The sequence below is a fragment of the Falco rusticolus genome, chromosome 1 (genome assembly GCF_015220075.1).
Source record: "Falco rusticolus isolate bFalRus1 chromosome 1, bFalRus1.pri, whole genome shotgun sequence".
Classification (NCBI taxonomy): Eukaryota; Metazoa; Chordata; class Aves; order Falconiformes; family Falconidae; genus Falco; species Falco rusticolus.
The window spans coordinates 9109094-9135438 of NC_051187.1; the positions used below are offsets into that span (position 1 = coordinate 9109094).

The window sequence follows — 26345 nt, forward strand, 5'->3', positions numbered from 1 at the left end:
TTTTCCTTTTAAAACCTCCCAGCAGCCAGGTGGGGAGCTGGAGGCTCAAGTCCAGCACAAGTGTCAGGAGCTATAGTCCCTACGGTGCATTTGAAAATGCTTCTTCTGAATGTTTGAGGGGTATCTAGCCCTCTAGCTGCTTATTGCAATTTTTTTTCTGTTAATCTGCAGTAATCTATTTTACACATGCTGGTAATTTGGAGACTACGTGCCCAATTTTGCCCCGCATCCCTAGCCTTTGGGAGCTGTGGGTTGCACGGCGTAGAACCGGGGTGCCCGCCCGCGCCTGTGCGAGCGCTGGGGGGAGGGAGGGGGGTGGCAGCGGGTGCAGCCGCAGGGCTGGGCACGGTCACCTCTCACCTTCGCCAGGCACCGCTTTGTGTGGTCACCCTCCTGTGTCCTGAAGCAGGCCGTTGTGTCCAGCGCAGCGCAGGGTTTATGCAGGCACTTTGTATGCTTGGGGGCATGTCTGCCCTGTGGATTTAAGTCCTCGTGTATCTGCAGCAGTGCAAATCTAGTAATAGGTGTAGTGCACTGATGATTTATTTCTTCTTATTGCCTCCCTCGGTTTTACATCAGAAAATGCCCATTTTATCTCAGTGCAAAGTGTCTATGTTCTAGATTTGAGGTTTTTGAGCTGCTTTCTTGGCATGGAAATCCCTTGTCATTTTGACTTACACTGGAAAAATCCTAATATAAAATGTAGATTTTTGATGCTGAAAGTCATCATTGCATTCCAGTTACTGACTCTTAAGATAGACCATGCTGCTGAAAGGAAAACTGCGTTGTTTACACGTGACAAATCAGCTGAACAAGCAAAACCTATATTAAAATGTCTGTCACACTGTCAAACTTGTCATTTGTGTATATGGCCGTTTCCCTGGGTATTTGAAAAAAGATAAGTAGGAACTGTGATTGCAATACAAGGCAGATGGCATCATAAATACATAATGGAAATTAAGCCAAATTAAGCTGCAGCACGTGAGGTTTTGTGGGTGGATGGTGACAGCACATCTCAATCCAAACCCCTGGGGCTCCGCTGCTCTGCGCCCGAGTCCAGCTGCGCAGGGCACTTGGTGCAGACCGGCGGCCGGGTATTTCCTAGCTCACATCTTCCTCCCGGCTGCTCGAACCACCCATCCTGCAGCTGCGGGAACAATGGCACAGATCTGCTTTCATGCTACAGCTGGGGAGAAACAGGCTTCTTGTGTAACAAGGACATAATGAATTCAAATTTGCTTTATCTTCTGACGTAGGGTAAGAAAAGCAAAGTTTCCTGGGAAAAGAAACAGGCAGAGGGAAGAGTGGAGCTGGGTTTGACTGCCTTATCTGAACAAATCACATCAGCATTTAAATTTTTTAACTCTGAGAACTTCAATGTGAAATGTTGTTTTGAAACCAGAGACAGAAAGGGTTTGCTCAGAAAATCAAACCTTACATTTCACCCTCCTGGTAGCACCTCTGCCTTTTTTCCCATGCCTTTTTGAACAAGATGTAGTTCTCAATGGTCATGCTTCTTCCTGCCCACCAGCTGGCAGGAGGCAGGCAGGAAACGCCTGTTTGCTGGTGCTTCCTTGGCACCAAGCTTCTCACCTACCTTCTTCCTTCGAAAGAAGAACTATTTTTATGGCAGTGACAAAATAGGATGATTGAGCAGTTAGATAGTAACTAATTCATGCAGCTTCCAACATAAGCTGCCTGCAAGACAGCTGGCAAGTCTGGAGATCATGTTTCTTTTCTTTTTTTTCCCTCCGTTTTGTTTGTTTTTTGGTTTGGGTTTGTTTTTTTCTTTTGGTCATTTTACTGCCTTATTTTCATTCTTTGCTTTTTAGTAAGCAAATTCCATGGAGAACCCTACTCAATACAGTGTTTTATTATGTACAGAAGCTCAAAGATATGCTATTAGTGCTAACGAAGGGGTGTGACCTCTGCTGCGCGGGCTGCTGTGTCCGTCACATCTGTGCTGTATTGTAGCACTAGTGGTAGGTTTCCCGAATTGTTCCTAAGGGCAGTGGAGAGCCTGCTGCAGGGAGCAGCAGAGTGAGAGCCTCAGGCTGGGCAGGCTGGAGAGCAGGGGGGACCAGGGCATTGCAGCCCAGTGGTGAGAGGAGCTGCTCAGCCAGGCTTGCAGCAGCTGGCTCATGGCTGCGGGACATGCAGCTGCTTGAAGCCTGGGAAGCACTGAACCAAAGTGCCACAGATTAAGCCGTTTGAACCGTAGCTCCTCCAGTCAGTTGACCTTTGGACGTAACCTCATTGCCCTCGCAAAACCCAAGTTCCAAATAAAACCCAGTGGAGGTTGTGATGGGTCCTCCATCACATCCAGCTGGGTAGCGTTGGCAGCTGCTGCTGGACAAACGACTGCATTTATCAGTGTGGAATTGGCCATCATGTGTTTATTCCTCTGGCTGATAAACTCAACAAGCTGTATGTATTTGGTAGAATATTTCATGTATGTTCTGCTCGTTGGGCTGGACCCTGGGTGAGCAAGCGGTGGCTTAATCAAATCCCCAAGAGAAGTGCTTGGAGTCCCTGGGATGAGTTTGACAGAATCTCCCTCATGCACAGGGTGGTCAGAAGAACCTGTGTGCTTTCATGTCTGCGTGAGATGGGTGTGCCCTGCAGTGGGAACTGTCTTTAATGCTGTTAATGCTACTTGAAAGTGGGAAATTCAAGCTTTTGGCTTACTTTATGACCCAAGAAGTGTGAACCAGCTAATTAATTAAAGAAAACCTGAAAATTTGCATGGCATTTGAAGATGAAAAGTGTTGAAAATACTTGTGCATTTCCTACTAATTCAGTGATGGCATTGCTGCATTTGAATGAGTAACTAGGGGTACCTTAAAGCAACTGTTGAATTCTTCTGTCCTACAAATTTTGAGCATTGGTCTGCTCCTTACCTGGACAGGTCCTGGTGGTTTTAGTAGGGACAGTGTTTGCCTGAGAATGTTAATTTAGGTGTTTAGCAAAGACACACTTGAACAGGCAGGTTTTGTTTTCTTATGTCACAACAACTTGGTTTTTATAAATATAAATTACTGGATCTTTATTTTATTTTTTTTAATATAAATTAAATGATGACCTAAAACGTTTGGGTTTTTTTAAGTTGCAGTTTTCCATTAAGAGCAAACTCTTTCTAAAGTCCCCTTGATTCCCACAGAAGAGCTTCCCCGTGTTGCATAGAAGCCCAGCTAGAAGGCAGACAGCTGCTGGGAGCGTGGTGGTGTAGAGCAGCAGAAGCTTTGGGGAGATGGGGCTGGGGAGTGCTCTTCAGGCTCTTGGTTCTGCATGATACCAGATCCTGTTTGAGGCCTGATGTATTTTGTACAAAGCAGAAAGAACTGTGTGAATGAGTGATTAGAATGACTCTACTATATGAGACACATTGAATTTTAAGCCGCAGCTGGAGAAACTTATCCTTAATTGAAGCTGTGGGCAAGTGTATGTCATTTTTGATTTAACATTTTCCCTTACCCCTGCACCCCCCACCCCAACCAAAATCCTTCGTGGAGTCAGATTGTTGCTGTAGCCTTTGTGAACCCCTCTCTTCTAATGTTTAATCAAGTGCTGAAAAGAGAAATTTACAGACTATTTAAAATGTGGAAAAATTGCTTCCCAATATTTTTGACAGAGAGAGACTGAGAACACACAGCATTGAATCATCAGGAAAATTGAAGATTTCCCCTGAACAACATTGGGATTTTACAGCAGAGGACTTGAAAGACCTTGGAGAAATTGGACGAGGCGCTTATGGTTCTGTCAACAAAATGGTCCACAAACCAAGTGGGCAAATTATGGCAGTTAAAGTAGGTGATGCCCATACTTACATTTGTACTTCAGTCCATTAGGGATGAAATGTGATGGAGAATTAATGTTCTTCCATCTAGCACCCATCTACTGCTCTTTTCTATTTATTTCCAGTGTAAAGGCTGCTATTTGCTGAAAATACATTGTATAATGGGCATATTGTCAAGTGATTTGTGAAGCTCTCATAACTGCTTGTGCCCTTTTGAAAATGCCTGTCAGGAACCTACTGTTTTGAGGGGATCACATGTCTCTGGAGACCGATAACGGGGCATGGGCCTTTCACCTCTGGGTCACTGGTTCAGATACAGCCTAGGCTGGTGGTAGGCGCAAGTTGGTATCTTCTGAGGCTTCTCGGTGTCTTCTGTGAAATAAGGTAGTGACTTAAAATTTGCTTTTTATGTAAGCATGTGCCATGGTATAGCCTCACCAGGAGGAGCTGGAATGGAGCAGACATCTTTTAGGGAGTGTTTTGCTCTGGCTGATGTGTAATGGAGCATCTTTTGCTTTGTGCTTGCCATGCTGGACCTGCTGTGGAGGTGGAAAGCGTAGCAGTCTTCTGGACTGTCCATTTTCTACCTTATACTACCCAAAGACTCACTAGAAAACCAGATACAGTATGCAACCTCATTTCCCAGCTGGGCAATGTGGAGTAATCTTTGTCTTGCCACAGCAGTGCTGCTGCCTGGGCATCTTTGAGGAGCTGCTTGTCTGTTGAGGTGGGCGGCAGCCATTCTCTCTCTCTCCCCCCCCTTTTCTGTGCTTGCTGTGGGCTGGCAGCAAACTACGTCAGTCTTTTAACTTGGTGATATCAACTGTAAGTGCTCCCATAGCTCCCATGAAAGCATAGCAGTGAGCTATGTAACAGTCTTGCTCCTTTTCCAAATCTCTGTCTTCTTTGAAATATTCCCTGATCTGATCTGGAAACGTTCACTCCTGCTGTTCTCACGTGCCAGGCAGATGTGCCTCAGCCCTGACTCTAGCTGCTGTGACTATAATTTACTTGTCCGTAGTGTGTCAGGTTACTGGAGTAACCACCGTCCTTTGGTTTTCTTCACTAAATATTGACTTTCTCACAGAGGTGGCGTCGCTGGCCAGGTCTGAGTGTTTTGGATCACCATGCAGTGGTGTTTCAGCCTGGTTTTGAATCCCTAAAAGTCTCCAGTGGAGCTAGAGACTGCCCGTAGCTAAAGACTTGTTTCTCTCAGTTGCCTTTGGTGGAACTTTTAGATGGAGTTTGCAGATGACAGGTTGAAAATTGCTGAGGTAGTGCTGTGATGTGACTCCCAGCTCCTCAAACCCAAGGGGTGTCACCTGGGCAGCTCTAGCTTTGCTACTGTGATGATGATAACCACAGGTGAGAAAAAGGCATACCTCTGGCTGAGTGGCTTTTTTCCCGAAGCCCTGCAGTGGGTAAAGCTGTGCTGGGAAGAGTGCTTTGTTGGATTAGCTAACATTATTGAGAAGGAGATGTGTCTGCTGGCACAGAAATTTTGTTGTCCCAGACTGCGTTTGCACAAGGGCTGGTAGTGTTGTAGGGTGATAACCCTGTCAGTGTGAAGGGTCCGTGGTGCAGGTACAGCTCCCATCCGAGAGGCAGAAGGCAGCAGTGCTGTGTTCTTGAAGCACAGGGTTGGAGGTGACGCTGCACAGCATGTTGAACTGGCTTTCCCAAAGGAGGAGAGGTGGTCTGAGCCTCAGGGGGGTGCTGGGCTTGGGGGCTCGCTTTTAAACAAACAAACCCTGTTAGGTTTACAGTGTCTAAACTTTGAAATATCAAAACTGTGGGCTGGAATGGTGCCACCTTCTTTTCTCTGAACCCACTCCCCTGGGGCAGGCATGGCTGGGCCTCCAGGAGGAAGGTTGGAGTGTCTGGGCAACCACATAATTTCTAAAATGTGAGTGTAAGGGACTGTTCTGTTTTTCCCAGTGGGGATCAAACAGTAAACCAAGCAAAGACAGACCTGTGGGTGGAACAGTAAGTGAGGTCTCTGAGGCAGCAGCAGCTGTTCCACAGATTGGATGGTGTGGTTATTGGAGATGAGGTTTCAGGACAGGGTTGGTCTTGGTCTAGTGAATAGTTCATCCCAAACTACTCAGCCTTTTCTTTGCTAGATTGCTGTTGCTTTTGGTTGCTGAGGTTGCACATTAATCTCCCTGCTCCTGCTCTAAGTCTGCCCTACAGGCCATCTGTGTTTGGGACTGTCCGCCTTCTGCTCTGTCTCCCACCTCCCTGTGGTGTCCTGATGGCTTCTGAAGCCCCAGCTCCCTGCCTGCCTTCAGGGAGAACAGCTCCTCTCCGTGGTCTCTCCTTGCTCTACAGGCAGGAACTCCAACTTGTTTTCTTCTCCTTCAACATAATGCCCTTCTGGAAGAGAAGGCTGAGAAGGGGAATGGTGGTTTGAGAAGAAAACGTGCCAGACTAGCGATTTGAGGCCTTGGCTACAATCTCAGTGACACCTGCTTGCAGCTCCTTGGCGCGGCACCATGCTTTGTGCGGGCATCAGGAGTGCTGCCCTGCAGCTGGCTGGATTGCAAAGCCCGTGTCTCTGGTTATTTGGTGGTGCTGCTGTCCCTCTCCTGTGCTTCCCTAAGAGCAGCATTGGTGCAGCAGACAAATCATCCTTGGAAGGACATTCAGCAGTAGGAAATAGCTTTATGGTGACGGCAAGCCAAAAGTTGTCGTCTGTTCTAAAAAGTTGTGTTTCACTAGCAATGGCTCCAGAAGCTGCTAATTAGATGCAGAGAAAATTGGTATGGGGGCCTCCCCCAGCTGCTCCTCCATCCTTCACCACCACTACCCAGATTTCTACTACCACGGCTGCAAATTTCCAGCGCAGTCAGGTATCTTCCTACCCTACTCCTGGAAGGGCCAAGTCCTGTTTTCAGCTGCCCTGACCAGGCTGCACCCCTTGTGGCTTGTCAGCCCCTTCTGCTGTGGACAGATTCAAATCCTTCTTGTTCTATAAGCATGCAATGTGAAATGTTGCTCTTTCCCCCCGTGCTGGAGTCTTTCTGTGGCTGATGGCAGCACCTGCTGTGCTAAAGCAGCCTGGTGCCTCTGGGCGTTCATACTGCTCACCTCTCAGCCTACGCAGCCTGCATCCCCTCAAATCCTGTTCTGAGCTCCTTCCTCTGGCTTCTTCTAGCTTGTCATGCCTTTGCACAGGGAGCAGTCTTTGGTTCCTTGAAGCATGGTTTTGCTTAGCCTTCTGCTTTCTCCCCCCTTGGCACATGTGGCACCGCTGCTGCGGAGCCCACCCACACCTGCTGCCCTGGGACCCCCCGAGCTGCCCAAGCACAGCCTGTTTGCTTCCTGCCTATATTTCTTACCACTGCAGGAAAATAATTCCTGAGTGCTGAAATATCATGGAAATTACTTTTGATCTGCCGGTGGAGGCACTGTTTTCTTTCATTTTTCCTTTTGATGTGTTTTGACCTTACCAGGCAGCGTATGGATCCTGGCAGCTGCAGCGAGGGTACCTAGCTGCTCCAGCGGGAAGGACTGACAGGCCCCCAGGCTTTTTTGCATCCCTTACCCTTTCTGCCATAGAGGCCCTCTTCCTAGAGCCAACAGGAGGAGGGGGGGAGGAAATAGGAAAGAGGAATCCAACTTGGAGGATTTGTATTCAGACCTTTCTTATTTTTGCCCCTCGAAAATGTTGTATTGCGTTTCCAGAATCTTTATAAAAGACAGTCCTCTTATTCATGTGGTCCCTTCCTCTCTTAGGTCCTCCTAGAGATGTGAAATCCATTTGCTCTGGGTCAGCTGGCGTTGTGCTCTTCCTCTCACTGAAGAAAAAAACCCCTGTTCATTTTCTTGAGGATTTATTGGCATATGAGGTCAACACTCTTCCAGGTGGGAAAGAGAACAGCCCAATTTTGTCCAGTGCCAGCTCTGTCTCTGCAAATTCACAATTGCAAGGCCAGTTCGTACGTTAACTCCTCACCTCCTTGGCAGGTTTCTCTTCTGGGCTCTTCTTCCTTGAAGAAGTACCTGCCCTGGCTGGCATTTGCCTGCAGCACCACCAGCTCCCTGCAATGCTGCCTGGTTCAGCTTCCAGTTCTACCCAGGGGCCTTCGACTTTGCTTCTGGTTTCTCATTTTCTCTTTAGTCTGTTTTCACTTGGTCTGTGGCAGTTCATAAGTGACTTGTGAATAATCTCCTGGGCTGCTTCACTTGGCAGAGAGCCCTGATCCCTTCTCAGGATGTGCTCCAGTGCCATCACTCCTGCTTTCATCCTGGAGGCTTCAGAGTAAGTGCAGTTCTCCAGCCCCCTTTAGTATTTGCCCTCCAGCATCACCATGTGGTGTTATCCCAGCTGCTCAAGGGGGTTGTGCATCTTGTGGAGGACACCACAAATCCGAGGAACAGGACTGCCTTTGGCACATCAAAGCAACCGTAGAGAAGCCCCACTTTATTTTGGTGAAAAGGTTTTCTTGGGAAGCTCACCCAGCAACTGGGGGGTTTCTTTCTGTCCTGAGGTTTTTCCCTGGCACTGGTGATAGCTCACACACACAAAAAAAAGTGTTTTAAAAGATCTTTGGCATATTTTTTTCCAGACTGATGTAAAAATACATAAATGAAAAAGAGCCCAAACTGGAATGAAAGCTGGGGAGTGTTCTCCCTGTTGGAGCAGAACGCTCTGCTTTTGACTTAAATACTGTGTTGTAAGACCTGGTGTGGGTTTTATTAGCCAGGGTACTTACAAAGGCCTCTTGAAGGCTAGGAAAGCTGCTTGTTTGAAGAGTTCACAAGATAAATAAGTGAATATTTAAAATAGCCAGCCTTTAATCTGTTAGGTGGTACCTGTGCGGGTCAGGACCCCAAGCACGGCAGTGATGTCCTCAGCCTGCTGGCGGCTGGCAGGAGCCCCCTGCCTCCCACTCCTCTCCCCTTCGGCTCTGCTAGCCCTGGGGCTTTCTGCCCTGCAGCAGCGAGTGCCTTCAGCGTTTGGGGTTCAGTATTAGCAGAAGCTGCCCATTTCTTTTTTGATGATTCAGCTGGCTGAAAAATACACCATCCAGAGATGACTGGAGTGGTTTGTGCTTTGGTTGACCGTTCAGCTTCTTGTTGTGGCCCCGTACAATCTTCTTTTAATTGTATTAATTTTCTGTCAGAAATAGTTATAGCCAGAAGAGTAATCCAGCAGAGGGCATTTTTGTCCACAGTCGTCATGTTTGGTTTTCCCCCTCCCCAAAAGATTTAGTGATTTTCAGCCATGTACCAGAATTTTCTGTATCTTCTGATACCTACTGTATAACAGCCTAGCTGATGTAGTCCTGCTCTGCAGTGTTGCCTGGTCTAGTTTCCGGTTCCAGCCAATGTCCTCAGGTATTGTTGCTGGTTTCTTGTTTTCTCTTCAGTCTGGTAATATTTTTGTCCAGACTACAGGTGGTCCTCCTCTTCTTCTGCTCTAAACTTGTCCTAAGAAAATCAGAAACAATTTCAAGATCAGTTGGGTAACCAGAGAAGCTGGCTGAGGCACTGCACAGAGATACAGAAAGTTCAGCAGGGCGTCGAGCCTGTGAGGTGTCTGTGTCGGATCCCTGTTCTTCCTGGAGAAGCCAGGAAGCTGTGGAGCCATTTCTTGTTCAGAGCACAGTGCTTCTTTTCCATCATTTTGCCTCGTAGTCGGTGCTTACTCTCTCATCCATAGCTTTAAAACAGATGTTCATGTCTTTGGCTTTCACAGGATTTCTCTGATGGCAGTCTCACAGCTGAAATAGGTTGCTAGTATCAGATACTCCTGAGAACAGAAAATTTTACATTTATTTCTACCTCCATAATCTCTCCATCCTTACCTGGATGCCTCATAGCTCATAAAACCCCACCAAACTGACACTAAGCTCAGTCAAGGGGGCAGTTTCTCTGTCCTTTGGATTTCTCATATGACTTCTGGAGAGAAGCCTTGGGGCTTTTTGCAAGTTGGCTTCATGGCAAATCATCATATCCGCTGTTCGCACAATTAGGTACCCTCTCCCAAGTTGACTCCTTATGGTTTATTGAGGAGAGTTTTCTGTTTTGCTCATCCATTAGGGTAGCTGACTGAGAGTTGGGGAAGCCAGTCCTGCTGGTAGTAAGTACGTTGGGAAGGGAGTGAATAAGGGCGAGAAGGAAATGGTGGGAGAGAACGAGAACCTTGTTATTGCAGGTAGGAAACTAGCTGTGACCAGTGGAAGACTGACATACTTGTGTCGGCAGTAAATGTGTTTCAGATGGGTAGATAAATATTCTTGTCCTCAACAGCAAGTGGGCCAACCCTCTTTCTCCTGCAGTTGGGTGCCCTGGGTCTCTGCCATCCCCTGGGAGCACCAGGCCACCGTGGCACTGCCGAGCCCCGCTGCGCTGCCTGCCGGGGGCTGCCAGCCCTGTGCGCAGGATGGCTCCGCCTGGTCTTGTAGCCCAAGGGGTTGGTGTTCAGTTTGGTGTTTACAGGGTTTTTTTTCTTTTCTTTCCTTTTCTTTTTTGGACTGGTCGCTACCCGCTGCAGCTGAATCTTTTTGTGTGTGTGTTGGGGCTGGGTGATGTCTCTTCTGTTTTGGGTCTGGTTTCTGGCATCTGTCTGGTTTTAGGTTTGAGCGTGGTCTGGTCCGCAGCATAGGCTGTCCCTTTGCTGTTGATGCTGCCCAGGGCACAGCTTTCGGAGCTCTTCTTCCTGCTATCAGGAGGCTTTGTCCTAACCTCTGTTTGTATTAAAAGGGCTGGAGAATTTCCTCCTGGAGGATTTGATGCAGTTTTAAGTTTGAGGCCAACAAGGAACCATTAACAAAGAAACTTTCCACAAGCTCTACTACAAACGCCACTTTTTATATATGTGGCTAGTTTGGCCATGTCAGTGCCTGCATGCAGTAGAGCGACCAGGCGGGAAGGTCTGAGAACTGAAGCTGTCAGAACTGTTCATCCCTGTCTTAAATGGTGTCTTCAGGCTGTTGCCTCACCTTGTGTCTTCCTTCCCTGCCACCTCCCGTGTTCTTTGGGGAGTCTGTCTGTGGTAGCTGCTGCAGTGTCTTGCATTCTGCCTTGGACTTAGGTAGCAGGTTGCCATGATGGCGCGTGTGCTGTTTGGATGGTGGCTGCTGTTTACTTCAAGTCACCTTTTGCTGTTTTGTTCTTGTTTTGCTGGTGAACACTGGTTCCTTAGGTGGTGAATTGGGACCACTGGCCTGCAGCAGACTCCCTAGTGCACCAGCTAAGCAAAGCCATCTTTTCCAGCCTGGGCTGACCCCAGCCCAGCGCTGTGTGGCATGCTGCCCCGACAGCTTACCCTCCTCTTGAATTTGCCAGTCTCTGGTCTCCAGCACTTTTGTATGAGACCTCCCAGTCCTGCATCATGTCCTTAACTTTGCTCCCTGAAGCAGTGTTTGTTGGGGACGTGGTGCTGGCTTCTCACGGTGTCCTTTGGCTCCCGTGTCTGCCTGGATGCTCTGCCTTATAGCTGACCCACTGCCCACCCTCTGGGTCTTCTGTGTGCCTTTTCCATTTCTCCCTGGGGAGATGGTGTTTGGGAAAAGGAGGAGTCTTTTGAGTTCAGTGTTGTTTTGTGCTGCAATTAAAATTGCCTCCTCCATAGCATGTATTAGATGCTTTCCAGAGTTAGAGTAGTAACAGCAGAGGAGGGGGATGTCAGAGGTGGGAGGAGATCCTTCCAGGGGAGGTTGTGGAGTTTGAGGAGCATGCTGCAGGGATGGCTGTGACAGGATTATGCACGTGCAAGAGGAATGCAGAATGGGGCTGGGAAGATGCCTGGATGACCAGGCAAGAGGCTTCTTGGAGACAGACACAGAGTTGGCACAGAAGGGAGATGCGAGTTACAGTGTGTAGAAAAGCTCCTTTTGGTATTGCTCCTCACCAAAGAGGTGAACTTTTCAGAGCAGTCGTAGCATCTCAATGAGAGACTGAAACAGTTCCTCATAGGTCCCACCATGGTGGCTTGGGCATCCATTGTCTTCTGTCGAGGTCAGAGCAGTGGCATTACCCTTTCACGCAGTGCTGGTGCTGTGCCATCTAGAAGGGAGACAGTTAATCTGCTCAGCCTTTGGTATCTCAGCAGGGGTTGCAGAGTTTTACGTGGTGTAGATGCAAGGCAAAGAAATAATCAGACTCATCAGGCTTTCTTCAGTGGTATGTCTGAACTGTGGAACAGACTTGAACCAGTGACCTAGAGGTGAAGTGTTTCAGTTTCATGACTAGTCCGTTGAGCCAATCTTCTTGTTCTGTTTGTAACTACAAAATCCCATCCTCCCAGTGGCATCGCAGGGTGTGGGTGTGACAGATTGGGGTTGTGCTGGGCAAGTCTCTTGCCAGCTTTGCTGAGCACTCTAGAATTCACTGGGAGGGAAAAGGGCAATTTGAACATGACAGTTACTGGTCTAGGCCAAACTAGAGCTACTAGAACTTAAGAATGAGTGGTGAAATACCAAAATATCAGGATACACTAAAGGTAAGGAAAATTATAGTGTTGATACTGCCCTCATTCTGTGTGGGTCATCACAAAATAGTCTTAAGGTCCATAATCGAGCACTGTTTCTCATGGTGCTGTATGAATGGCCAACCTTGGAAGTACCTTCAGATACTTAGCCTTGTGCTTGCCGATGTGTGTGGTCTTGATGCCACCAGTTCACAGGGCAGTAGTGGCAGTGGGAGTGAGTACTCGTATCTAGCAGATTTTTCCCACAACCTTGAATAAGTTTTTGGATAGCCAAATAGTTTTTCTCCTCAAGAAGGGTCCAGGCTACCTCTGTTGCTTTGGACTTCTTGCCAAATTATTTTTTTTTCTTGTGTTTTTTTTTTTTTTTTTTTTTTTTTAATGATTTTTCAACATGAGTCACCCCTTCAGGACCACGATTTCCTTACCTGTGATTCAGGGAATCCATTAATTAGTGCGAGTTGTTAAATATGTCTGTAAAATCACGTGAAAAACTGTGGATGGTCTTCTCCATCCCTCATTTAACAAGCTTCATGTTTGAATGTGTAGTTTTCAATTTTCAAACTTGCATTGTTCTTTCAAGCCCAAATGAGACTTTTCTTTATATGTAGTCTATATATAAAGTATAGTGTGTGTATATATATTATTATATACACATAGTGTGTATATGTGTGTGTATATATATATAGTCTTTTACACAATGCTAATGTTCCCTAGACCAGTATGAGGTAAAGAATTGTTAGTTTAATGAGAAGAGCTCACGCGACTGTTGGCCACCACTAGCACTACCAGAGCAATGTCTTCCCTTGGTTATGTGATGGTCCCTTTTCACCATGCCAGCCATGGTGGAAGGAACCTTTTTGTCTTTTGTGCTTGTCTTCAAAATTTTAAACATAACGTTCCTTGGTTACATTTCAAAAGAGCCTTCGATCCCTGTCCAACATGGCTAAGAATTGTGTGGGAATTTGTTTTGAAACGAAAGTCTGAATATGTTGGTTATGTAGTTTTCAATGAAACTTCTGCTCTTTAATTTCAATCTAACATTTAGTCTGAAAATGTTGATGCTCATGAGAGGAATGGGGATTTTATAGTCTGAATTAAATGGCTTTAGGGGTTTTCAGTTATATTTCTTGTTTGAGAATCCAGGTTAATTCTCTTAGAGTGTGTTTGAGCATGCCTTGGGGATTGCCTGCTCAGCCTTGGGTTTGGGGTCCCTGGCATGTTTCTGCAGAAGTGGGTCTGAGGATACAGTAATGGCATGTAAGTGATAAAGTCTCTGCCACTCTTCCTCTTTCAGAGAATTCGGTCGACAGTGGATGAAAAAGAACAGAAGCAGCTTCTGATGGACCTTGATGTAGTAATGAGAAGCAGTGACTGCCCGTATATTGTTCAGTTTTATGGCGCACTCTTCAGAGAGGTGGGCACTCCAAACTTGCTTCATTTATAGCAGAGTTTGTTTTTTACCTTTTTTTCCTTTGCAGTTTCCAACTTGCAGTAAGGAGGAGAAAGTCAATTTATGTTAGGTTTCTTAGCTCTCCACTTTTAATCAAGGGTACTTAACTAGGAGACGCAGACAAGTGGGTGCTGCTGAGCACACACATGCTATTCCCATTCGTTGTTATGTCCCTCTGCATGTTTCAGTCTCCTTCTTTCCTGCATTTCTTCTCTGTGATGAGCTCTGGTCCCTGGCTCCCCCAGACAGAGTGCGTGCTGCCAGGCTGGGCGCAGCTCTGCAGCATGGCACTTGGACACAAATGTGGTTCATGCCAGTGACTGTCAGATGTGACCATGTGGAGGACCTGTGTCCTTGTCACGGAGGTGGCTGCTGTGATAGTAGTCCCAGCTCCCTACAAGGTTATCTGATGTATGTATGTATGTACCAGGGCTGTGTCAGAGGCTCCCAATTGACACGCACCTCTCTTGAAGCGGTTTCTACCTGCAGATATGTAAACAAACAAGGGCAACTGTGCTGGGTCAAATCAAAACTCCCAGTGGGTTGTTCTGTGTCTGGCAACGGCCCATGCGGTCTGCTTGCAGAAGCATGTGTGATACTTCGCCGTAGCCTTCAGTTGTGTGCAGCTGGGTGTCTTGTGAGCTAGATGTGGCATCTTTGTGCTCAGTGATTCTTACTGGATTTCTTTTCCATTAAAGTATTCAGTTTCCTGAATACATGTATGTTTTTTGCATCCATGGTGCTCCCTGAGAGGCATTTGCCTTGGTTGTCCAGCCCTCATTTGAAGGCAAATCACCTTGACTAATTTTGAATTTTCACCCTGCTGGTTTTTTGAGTGGTGCCTCTATTGCTTCCCCTAGTTTTTGTATTTGAGGAGGCAGTAAACAGTTGATATTTATCCATCCTCTCCAGGCCACTTAGGATTTTATGGACAGTGCCTTATTCCCCCTCTGTTGTGTGTTACCCAGCCTGAAAACTGCCAGCCTGTGTCATACATGGAACCCCTTCCAGACCTGTGATCATCTTTCCTGCCAGTCTTGGCATTTTCAGGTTCTGCTCTGTCGTTTTGGGAGAGACCAAACCTGCATGACTGTTCTTGAAAGGAGCAGTACCTGCTATAGCTCGCCTAGGGGCTGGAATTTTCTGTCCTTTTACGCACACAGGTAGCGTGTGCTGTGGAGTGGGTTCTTCAGCATGATGCTTCCATGAGTGCTTCCCAAGTGAAAACAGAATTAAGAGCGTTGAAAGCTATGTCAGCTGACCGCTGTTAATCCTGACATACTTCAGCTGTTCGTGGCCAGGAATATGGTGTTAATCACTGCATGTTTATGACTGTTTTAGCGTCCACTCACTGTAATTTAAGGTAGGTATTATGCTGCAGGGCCGCAGAAGGTATCCCTCTATCTCCTTGTGCTTTACTCGGGCACTTCCATTCCTATCTAACCTTGAATGACCGGTAAAAACAGCTGGGAAGCTGGCCTCCTGCATGCAGCCCGGACAGTCTTACACAGTGGTTGGAGCCCACAGACAGTCACTAGGCTGAGCTGAGTCTGTTCAGTACAGACAGAAGAGGAATACAGTGCTGTTGAGCAGCACTAGGTTGCAAGCATTTGGTCCATTTGCAAGAAAAGAGTTTTGGAGAAGATGGATGTCAAAACCTGACTGCTGCATCTCCTTCTCCAGAGAACAGTCGCTCCTGCAGCTCTCCCACAGGTGTGGATTATTCTTCCTCTTCTAATTGCTTTGGTGTTGAAGCTGACACAGTGTAGGGTGCTAGACATGTAGCCTTGCCTGTTTTCCACTATTTCAGCACAAATCCAGTAAATCTGCTCAAGGGAAGAAGGAAAATAGAGACCTACTGGCAGCTACTTGTCTTTGCATATTATCAGGCATAGCAGCCTGTGCAGTCTTTTGGGGCTTTACCCAGGAACTGTTAGAGAAATAAGGTCAATGTTGTAGTTAAAGCCCCAAACTGGGACAAAATATTCAGTTCCTGCTTCTAGAGGGTCTGCCTCTGTGGTTTTGCCAGGTCACTCCCCTGGCTTTAAATCTCAGTCTCTAAAATAAGGATAATAATCCTCCTTTTCCCCATGCTCTGCTTATTCTTATCTGTTTAAACACAAAACCATTTTGGGCCAGGAGGCATTGTCCATGTTCACACAGTACAAGCTCCTTCCAAGTGTGGAGCCTCAGCTTTGGCTGAAATTTTCCAGCTTTGCTGAAATACAAATGATAAGGCTGTCAACCGGTGTGAAGAAAAGTCTCTGGGCAAGGCAGTGTCTTGCCAGATGCTGATGAGCAACATGTTCAGAGCTGTTCAAGCCTGTAACCCCTCTGCAGCTCTAGGCACATCCGAGGATGTAAGTATAAATACATAAATAGTACAAAAACCTACTTTGATCAGCACCCAAATGTCAGCCTGGCTTCTGCTGCGCTATTTTGTCATGTCCAAAATCCTGTCCTTCTGCAGCCAAGCAGGGCTCCTTCCGTACCCGTCTGGGAAAGGTTTCAGTGAGGTCACTCTGGGTTATATCGTGTTGGCCCCTTGAATTCCCTTCCTCCCACCCTCAGCATCCATGGTACTTGCTTCTGAGGTGAAAGCAACCTTCCCCACTCCTAGGTCCCTTGCTGCCAAGGTGATGTTCCAAGTCAAGTACCTCAGAGGTATACAGGGTGATCTGGTATGCTTGGATAAGGTTTTCTGTGTTGTCATATTAACTACATGTTCTAATATTAATTACATCTTGTAATGCTAGGAAACTATGACAGCAGAGAAGCACAGAAAGGGAAAATAGTTTCACCAGTACATTTGAACCTGTCTCCTCCCCACCCCCCACTTAGCAGATCTGTTTCCAAATCGTGAACAATCCAGGTCAACGCTGCACCATCCCCAAATATTACACAAATACTTCTCCCTATATGTATTCAGTCTCACTTGTTCAGCAAGCATTTTCTGATAGCGAAATTCTTCTCTGGAACTGCTCCTGCTTCTCCCTCAGTGGGCAGCATCTTAACACATGTTGTTCTTCAACCATATGGGCCATTCTTCTGTTATTATATATGTCTGTGTATGTAATGTAACGTGCAAGAATGCAAAACCTACAGGTTGATAGCCGAGTGTGGGACTTTGCTTGAGTTTATCGGCACTCATTAGATGAGATGAAATTACCTCTTTAATGAAGCAGAAACAAAGCTGAAAAGGTAGAAGACAGTGTTTCAGCCTTTGCATGGAGTTAGAGGCTTCAATGCAGTGATGCCAGATAGTGCATGTGCTGGTCAGGTCCTCCACGGGTCAGTGCTCTGCTTGCTGCTGCTGTTGTTGGTGGTGCTGTGGCCTTCATGCCGCTGTGTTGCACCTCTCCATGATGTACGGCATCCTTCATCCTTCTAGTGCAGCTGTTGAGGGGATTGCCCTATTACTTGGTTCTCTTATCTATCCTAGGCAGAAAAAACCCCAAACATTGTTTTTTCAGTAACAGAAAGAATCCCTGAGCACTGACATGGTAATGTTTGGCAGTTAACATGGTTTTCGTGTCCACAGCCTGACTTAACAAAACAGAGAAGAAAGTTGCATTTAGTAAAGGCTGGAGAATGAAGAGAATCAGAAGGAGAAAGGCCTGGAGGAAAGTGCAGAAGGGACAGTTACACCACTGGCTGTGCTCCTGGTTACGCTGGCTATAGAAGGGATTTGGTGGCCGTTGAGTTATAAAATCATTGAATTGTAGAATGGGTTGGAAGGAACCTTTGAAGATTGTCGAGTCCAGTCCCCTGGCTGCCATAAGCAGGGGCGTCTTTCACTGGGTCAGACTGCCCAAAGCCCCATCCAGCCAGACCTCGAACACTGCCAGGGATGGGGTGTCTGCAAATGGCCTACACAGCCTGTTCCAGTGTCTCAGCGTCTTGTAAGAGGTGTCTTTTTTATGTCCAAGCGAAGATCTACATTCTTTCGGTTTAAAGCCATTACCCATTGTCCTGTCACTACAGGTTCTGGTAAAAAGTCTGTCCCCATCTTTCGTATGAGCCCCCTTTAAGTACTGAAAGGCTGCAGTAAAGTCTCCTTGGAGCCTTCTCTCCTTCGGGCTGAGCAACCCCGGCTCTCTCAGCCTGTCCTCACAGGAGAGGTGTTCCATCCCTCTGATTGTTTTGGCATCCGTCCTCTGCACCCGCTCCAGCAGGTCCATGTCCTTCTTGTGCTGGGGGCCCTAGAGCTGATGCAGGGCTCCAGGTGGGGTCTCACCAGAGCAGAGCAGAGGGGGAGATTTACCTCCCTTGACCTGCTGGCCACGCTTTTTCTTTCATGCAGCCCCAGATGGGGTTGGCTGCCTGGCCTGCAAGCGCACGTTACCAGCTCATGTCCAGTTCTTCATCCACCAATATCCCAATGTCCTTCTCCTCAGGGCTGCTTTTAATCCCTTCATCCCCCAGTCCTTATTTATACTGATGAGTGCCTTGATCCAGGTGCAGGATCTTTCACTTGGCCTTGTTGAACTTCATGAGGTTCACACTGGCCCCACGAGGCGAACTGGTTTCTCCATGCTGCACCAGTGAGGGCCCGGCTGCTGCAGGTGTACACAGCTTCCCCCATCAGTCAGAGATGCTGTACTGAAGAGGAGCCGGTCACTTGTGTCTGTTGGTTTCCTCTCAAAGCAGTACGTGCTAGGTGGGGGAGGTAAAAAAGATGCTTGCTAGGGGTTCTGCAAAGATTTCACTTGAGTCCCTTTCTTCTAGCGAGAGGAGTGTTGGCTGAGCCATGGGATGGCGCTGGGCAGCCCTGAGACTTTTACCCCGAGTGTTGCTGTTCAGAAGGTTTTTAGGTCTGAGAAAAAAAATAAGCTTCTATTCTTGCATGTCTGCTGGAAGCTTTACAGCTAATCTAGTTTGAGACAGTACCTGTAAGGCTGGGAATGTTTCATTTGTTATTGTGACCACACTAATTGCTCTTTCAAAGCAACTGTTCCTGTTCCTGTTCTTCTCCAGAGGGAGAGAGGAAAAAAGCCTTGTCTGACTTGGGATCTCAGCAGTGACTCCTACACAGTGCGAGTGTAGCCAAGCCAAGTTTAAAACAAGAAGCTCAATAGTTGATAAAGTTTATTCAATGAAAAATTCATTGCCGGTTGCAAAACATGCCCGGGAAGCCAGATAAATTAGCCCGTGGGGAGCTTCTGCTTGTAGGAGAGAAGAGCTAGTACGGATGTGTCAGCAGCACGGAGCTGCTGGTGGTGTGGATTGTGGCTGTATCCTTGGTCAGTTGACACAAGGTGTTTGCTGTCTTTGCTGTTAACACACAGCACCCTGTTCCTGTGGAACTCCTTGGCTGTGCTAGCATTACTTAAGGCATCTGTCCCCACGATCAGTCCCCAGTCCATAGGACAAGTATCTTGCGCCACACAAGGGTATGTGAGGGTGATGACATTCTTTGTTCTCTCTCACTAGCGCAGCTGCAGCTTGCACAAAAAGTTGGCCGCTCCCTGCAGTGCACTCGTGTAGTAAGCCTTCAGTGTTAGAAGTACTAGATTCCACAGAGACACGGAATGGTGGATGTTGGAAGGGACCTCTGGAAGTCACCTTCTCCAACTCCCATGCTCAAGCAGGGCCAGCTGAGGCCACTTGCCCAGGACCATATCCAAGTAGCTTTTGAACATTTGGGTGTGCAGACCCCACAGCCTCCCTGGGCAACCTGTGCCAGTGCCCTGACATTCAGAGGGAATGTCCTGTGTGTCAGTTTGTGCCCATTGCCTGTGGTCCTGTCACTGGGCACCACTGACAAGAGCCTGGCGTTGTCCTCTATGTGCCCTCCCATCAGGTATTTATATACATTGCTGGGATCCCCCTGAGCCTGCTCTTCTCCAGCCTCGACAGTCCCAGCTCACTCAGCCTTTCCTCCAGTCCCTCAGTCATCTTAGTGGCCCTTTAGTAGAGTCTCTCCAGTATGATGCCTCTCTTGTACTGGGGAGCCCAGAACTGGACCCAGCATTCCAGGTGTGGGCTCACCAGGAAGGATCTCCTCCTTGCCCTGCTGGCAGTGCTTTGCCTGATGCAGCCCAGGGTGCTGGTAGCCGTCTTTGCAGCAAGGGCATGTTGCTGGCTCATGTTCAACTCGGTGGCCCCAGCTGGGTGGCATCTTCGTGACATGCTCGGTTGTTTACCGGGAACTTGGGACTCGGCACAGAGCAGTGGAGGCATCCCAGTTGCTGCTTCAGCTGTTTCTGTGTATGTCCTGGAGATGGACAGCGATATTTTGAGTTAAATGCGCAGGGTATTCCTGGACATTTTTTGGAATGCCTACAAGGTGTGCACGAGCATCTGATAATTCAATACCCAATAAGGACTAAAACACATTCTTTGGGAGAATGGCTCTAACAGGAAGAGAAAATGAAAATGCTTTTTTTGTCATTTTATGATCAGAAATCAACCTAAGAGCATAAATTGAAGAGCAACTTTAAGACAGTTTTGTCCTCCCAATTCAGTTTGCCATGCACATCAGCAGTTTTTTGTATTTGACCAGAAAAGGGCATGGGTGACTGGTGCCCAGTCATCCCTGCCAGTCTTCCTTTTGGTTCTCAGTAAAATTTATCAGCTTTGCTAATAGATAAGTCCTTTCAAGTCCCAGAAAGATTTAAAAACCTGTAGTTTTGGGTCTTTCCACCAGCCTTAATAAAGCTGCATAACTGAAAAGGTCTGTCAGCTTTTTTCATTGATCTTGCTGACATGAATTCATGTTGATCAGGTAGATTTTATGTTACCAGATCAATAAATACCCACATCCAGGATTTTTATATGGGGTATACTTCAAGAAACCAAGTAAACAAAGTCTTTCCTTTGGTGTTTTTGATCATTTACAGTTTTTTTATGCTTAAATTAACATTGGATAAAAATTTATTCTACTTGTTTGAGTTTTTGGTAACACACATCCCTGCTCCGCAGATGCACACTGCATATTGTGATGGTTTTGTTATGATAATGGCTCTAATAAGGTTGCCTGTTGTTTCCCTTCAGTTTGCTTTTGCTCTACAAATACCAGCATTGTAACCTGGGTGACTGAAGACATGGTATTGCTGCAAATGGACATAAATACAAGGCTGCGGGTGGTCACTAATATTCTCGCATTCTTGAACAAATCCAGTCCCCTGCAGTCTAAGGACAGTAACATGGGAATATAGCGCAGTACCAATCTTTTCTATAAAGCTGGTCAAAACAGAAGCAATGTTTTGAATGATCCTGCAGCCAGTAGAACAAGTCCATGTTTGTTTTCACTATGGATTGCTTGTAAGGGTCTGGTATGGTTTCAGTTTCACTTGATTGCACGTCACTAGCACTCGATCCACATTGCCTTCTCTAAGACACTCTCGATAATGTGGAAGTGCCTCAGCTGCACTTTGCATTTGTTGCCAGTGCTGAAAAGGGGAACTTTCTGCTTGCGTTGCCCAGTTTCATTTCTACACTTTAAATCTGAACAGGTCTTCTGCCAAATTCATCCATAGCCAATCTTTTGTTCTTCAGCAGTCTAAGCTCACCTTTCTCCATGTCTTCCGAAATGCCAGTCGTGCTCTTCTCCCCCTGTGCTGCACTTGCCTCTTTCACTGTGGTGTCTCTGCTTCTGTGTCTGGCACAGCACCTTTTCAATCAGTCCTTTCTGCTTTATTTTGGGTGAAATGTGTGTTTTCTGGGCTTAGGCTTGTAGCAGCCATTTCCCGTGGGTGGATGACATGAGCTCCTGCTCTGCCTTGTGCTGATGTAAAAAGCTTGGTGCTAAACGAGCAGTGTGAAATGGGGCTGCTTGTGGCACTGAGACCACGGTGTTCTTCCCCAGCCAGCCCACCAGTGGCTCAGCTCTTCCTGGGAAAGCAGATCCCCTCCTGTCAGAAGGAAGAGGCTCTCCTCGTGGAGGCAGCATCCCTCCTTTAGCAGGAGGCAGCGATGGATGCGCTGTCCCTGCAGCAGCAGCAGCAGTACCTGTATCACTCACTGGTGGCATGTGGGATGCTTCTGGCAGTTTGCTGTCTGTACTGCCGAAAGCAGCCTTGCATGTGTGTGAGCAGCCCAAGAGCAAGCTGGGTGGTACCGCAGCCTCTGCTGATACCAGCATGTTTGACAACACCTTTGCTGGGCACTTCTGTTCCTGCTAAACTAAGCGATTGGACTGGAGGCATGTTGGGGTGCAGTTCCTTGGCTCGCGTTTCACAGGAGGTCGTTCCGAGTGGCAGGAAGGCCCTTTTTGGCCTTAAAGCCTGTGGCTCTGCAAGCTTTTCCATCAGCTAAATATAACTTGAGAATTGCTCCTGACCCTCATGAGTACCGGGAGGCTGCTTCAAACAGAAGTGACTTGGCTGTGCAGGATGGGAGCACGGGGCTTTGCCATGCCTCCAGCATGTCCGTACCCTAGGTGTTTTTTCCTAATTCTATTTCCGTGTTATTAACATAGAGTTTGGTCGCTTTGTGTTTTATCTTGTTGGGAAAAATCTACCTTCTGTAGGATGATTACTTGAAGTTTCTCCTCTGTTGCTCCTTACATCACAGGAGCATGCAGCTAAGTCATAACCAGCCAGCCAGCCCAGGGCAGCACAACCTGCATGAGCTGCTGCTCCTCACACGGGTGTTTTAGGTGGTGTTTAGCCAGGATGGGACCACCAGACTAATAGCTCCATTCTGCACGTAGCTTTGGACAGCTGAAGTGGTTTTAACACTCACTGTGATAGAGCCTATAGAAGACAGGTATGAGCATATCCTTTCTGGTGAGGACAGGTCTAGTTCTAGTGTGTTAATATTTGTAGCAATTAAGAGTTGCCTGAAGTGCATGAGAGTCTACAGAAATGGCTCACACAAAGCCTTCTGTCATCCTCAACTGGAGCTAAAATGTTCAGAAAGGTTGAAATAACCAAGATCAATCCATGGCTAAGCTGTCCATCCCCATACGGTAGATACATGCTAAAGCAAAAGATGATGTCCTTCTATATTGTGGGGTTCCATTTCTCATCCCCAGTGAATCCGTTGTGAGGGAGTTGTTTGGCAGAACTCAGGAGAGAGTTTGATAAAAAGACACGCTATTCTCCTATGGAAATTAAGCTTAGCTTGGTTTAACAGAGATACTGGTATGTTTTACAGTTTTTTGTGTTATTTAAATGATGCAAGTCAATGAAACTCCCCACATACATGGGCTTATTTTCATTTTCTCTGGCTTAGATTATGTCCCCAAATGTTGTGTGAAATGCCTTCTGTCCTCTGCAGGGTAGTCATAAACTGATGGAATTTTTTTTAGCCTGTGCATGCTGGTGTTTCATTCTGCCTGCAGCCTTCTGGAGAGCCAGACAGTTGTTGGGACTTTGATTCATACAGGTTAATGTGTATAAATGTAATACAGGTCCAGGCCGGTCAGCAAGATCCTCTGCTGGTGAATGGAGTAGGGGAGAGGTGTCTGTAGGGGAGAGTCTTCCATTGCTAAAATTAATCAAGATGAAGTTTATCCTTCCTTTCAAATGCCTGTTGCTGTTAATGTATTGTATTGTATTCAGGGGATCTCTTTATGCTCTCTGGATTTGTGTTTCTCATTTTTATCTTGACATTAACACAGATTCTTCTCTTTCCAGGGTGACTGTTGGATCTGTATGGAGCTCATGTCTACCTCGTTTGATAAGTTTTACAAATATGTATATAGTGTATTAGATGATGTTATTCCAGAAGAAATTCTAGGCAAAATCACTTTAGCTGTGAGTATTTTGTTAAACCTTTTTGTGTGTGTTTTTGAAGCTAATGTGAAAAATTCAGATCTCTTTCACTCAGGTGTGAGAAAACTGGTTGGTATGTGTGCAGCAGAACTGCCGCTCTTGTATTGCACCGCACTTTTAATGATCCGTGAGCGTACTCTGACTTTTCCACAGCGCATTGCGTGATGGAAGAGAAGGTCCTTGTGTCTGTAATCAGTTCATTAGAGACCCCAGGACCATCTTCCTGCTCTGTCTGTAGGCACTGGCCCCCTCCGCAGGGATGGCTTCATGTGCACTGCTGGTGGCATCAGTGGCAGCTGGGCACCGGTCATCTCATCCCAAAGAAGGTGCCTAAAATAGAGGAGCTGTCTCCCTTTCTTCTCTTTGTATAGGAACCAAAGGATTGGGCATTTACAGCCAGGACACGTGAACCCCACCAAACTGTTTGAGAGTAAGGGTCTGGTGTCTGTGGTCTGGGGTTCATTTCTGTCTATCTTTTTCTAGAAAACAAATGAAAATGGCATTTAATAACTCTACTATGAGAGTACTGGCCCTGAGTATCTTAGACCTTGAGGGCATCTAGGTCCAGAAGGTCTACCTGTGCACTGCCCTGGAAGCCCCATCATGTGCAGGGGGGTACGTGCTGCAGCTCACAGCTCAGTGTGCTCCGCCAGCCACCCTTCCTTTCACATCAGAGCTCTTTTACCCCGACTTGAGCTGTGAGCTTCTGCTTCACCTGCCTGAGGGTGGGTACAGAAGCTTCTGGCAGGGCCAGCTGGGATTTAATCCAACGTTCAGTGACTAAGCCCAGCGGGGTTTCTCTGGCTGAAGCTTAGGTCCAAGGAGGCCATCCAGTCTCATTCCACCGTGGTAGCTTCTGCTGCCAGAGCAGAAACCTGCATGGGAGGAGCCAGGTGGGCAGCGAGGAGGCAGCACTCCAGCTGCCCCAGAGCCTGCCAGAGCTTTTAATTGCCTGAACACCTGAACGTGGCGTTGGGCTGGCAGGAGGGACCAGTCTCTGGGAGCTGCTCCTCAGTGCTAGACCTCATCCTTAGAGCAGCACGGCTTCAGAGAGCCTGGTAGCGCAACACCATCCCTCTCTTGCCATCTTCTTCCAGGCAGGCTTTTGGACATAGGTTTTGATGATCTTTTCAGCAGAAGCAAAATGAATTAAAATGGTGAACTTTCAGTTTGTTTTTTTTAAAATCGTCCTGTGAAATCGGGCTTCCTAAGTGTTTCTTCCATTTGGTGGTGAACAGTTAAGTCAGAGCAGCCTCTGCTGCTCCCCACGCTGTTGCCTCTCAGCCAGTGGAACGGGAACAGTTTTTACCTACTGAAAAAGTACAGCATAGGGCTTGAAATAAGTTTATACTCAAGATAATTAACATCAGAAATCTCTTGACTTCATGCCTTGGCTCCTCTCTCCCAGAGTGTGACCTTTCCAGGTTACAACAAGTGGTTTGTGTTTACTTAAGCATGTGGCCTCTCTTGTATCACCTGTTTGCAGGAAAGATGGGGAGAAAAATGCTTGTATTGCATGGCATATTACAGCACTGATACCTCAACATATTAAATTCCACCCCCTCCCCCCATTCTTGGAGCTCCAGAAGTTTAATAATCACAGGAATCTTGTGACATTTGCTTATTTTTAATCTGTTTTTATTTCCTAGACTGTGAAAGCACTAAACCACTTAAAAGAAAACTTGAAAATCATTCACAGAGGTGAGTTCGCGTCTTTTCTTCTTGCCTACAAAAATAATTGCAAGAATTTTAAGCGGCCTTTGCTTCAAGTTGAACTGTAATTAGCATGCCTACTACCGCGAGTGTGAGTACAGGTTTTGCACAAGTGTGTCTCCCGTGGCTGTTTTGTTATCCCCTTCCGTCCGTGCTTTTCCATAAAAGCATGATTTCAGGCTCATCGGGTGTCTTCCTCTGGGCACGTGGCATCTTTGGGGCTGGCTCCATCTCCTCTTGCTCCTGGTCAGGATCCTCAGGGGCGGCGAGTGCGGAGTGCCCCCCATGCCGCAGGGCGATGGCAATTGTGCGACGCTGCCGGTGTCGATTCTCTGCAGCTGCTGTTCTTGAAATTGAAACCTCTAGCCGTGACTTACTGGTTTAAATTTCTTTCCCTTGCAGACATCAAACCTTCCAATATTCTTCTGGACAGAAATGGAAATATTAAACTCTGTGACTTTGGCATTAGCGGACAGCTTGTGGACTCCATTGCCAAAACGCGGGATGCAGGGTGCCGGCCATACATGGCGGTGAGTAGGATGAGCTGGTGTGAGGATGAAACCGAGCTCTGGGTTGAGCGCTACCGCTGCCAGCGTCAGCAAAGATACCCAGGCTGTGGCAAAGTGACCAAATTCCCTGTTTTTTTTAGCTGGGTTCCTCTGCTGCCGCCAGTGCTGCAGCACCAGAGCGGGGAGCTTCGCTGTGCCTTCCAGCGGCGCCCGCTCACACTCCAAACCAAACAGCACACGGGGGCAGGCAGCACTGCCTGGCTGCGGGGTTTTCTTGGTCTGCAAGAAATCCATTTGCTACAGTAAGATTATGTCGCAGGAGTTAGCGCAGAGCAGAATTACAGTGATTTTTGCAAACCACTTTAATTCCAAAGTGTACAATAACTTAACTCCAGGAGAATGTGGTTCTGGAGAGCGGCAGTGGCAGAGCAGCTGCGTGGAAATCGCACACACTGAGCCGTGGCTCCTGGGAGTCTGTCCTGCTTGTGTGCTACCCTCCCCCTCCCAGGGAGAAAATCTGTGCTGGTGATCTTTTGAAGCTGTCTGAGGGTTTTAAACACTTCTGTGCAGCAGGTTGCTTTGAAAATGCATCTCTCGGTTTCACATGAGCCGATGGTACTTTGTGCAGGGAGCTGTGTGTCTGCTGCTGTCAATGTAACTTTAACTTCAGTGGCTGTATTTAACTGTCATTTCTTATCTTATGGCTCTGTATGCT

At 47.2% G+C, this 26345-nt stretch overlaps 1 protein-coding gene across 3 annotated transcripts in view; it reads left to right on the forward strand.

Moving 5' to 3' along the window:
• Positions 1 to 26345, forward strand: part of MAP2K4 (mitogen-activated protein kinase kinase 4) — a 90267-nt gene that overhangs the window by 48399 nt on the left and 15523 nt on the right. For all 3 annotated transcript variants that reach the window (XM_037409216.1, XM_037409225.1, XM_037409235.1), the window contains 5 exons: positions 3632 to 3806; positions 13531 to 13650; positions 23271 to 23390; positions 25058 to 25109; positions 25524 to 25651. In XM_037409216.1, the coding sequence (XP_037265113.1) occupies positions 3632 to 3806; positions 13531 to 13650; positions 23271 to 23390; positions 25058 to 25109; positions 25524 to 25651 (595 nt within the window). The remainder of the gene's footprint in view (positions 1 to 3631; positions 3807 to 13530; positions 13651 to 23270; positions 23391 to 25057; positions 25110 to 25523; positions 25652 to 26345) is intronic.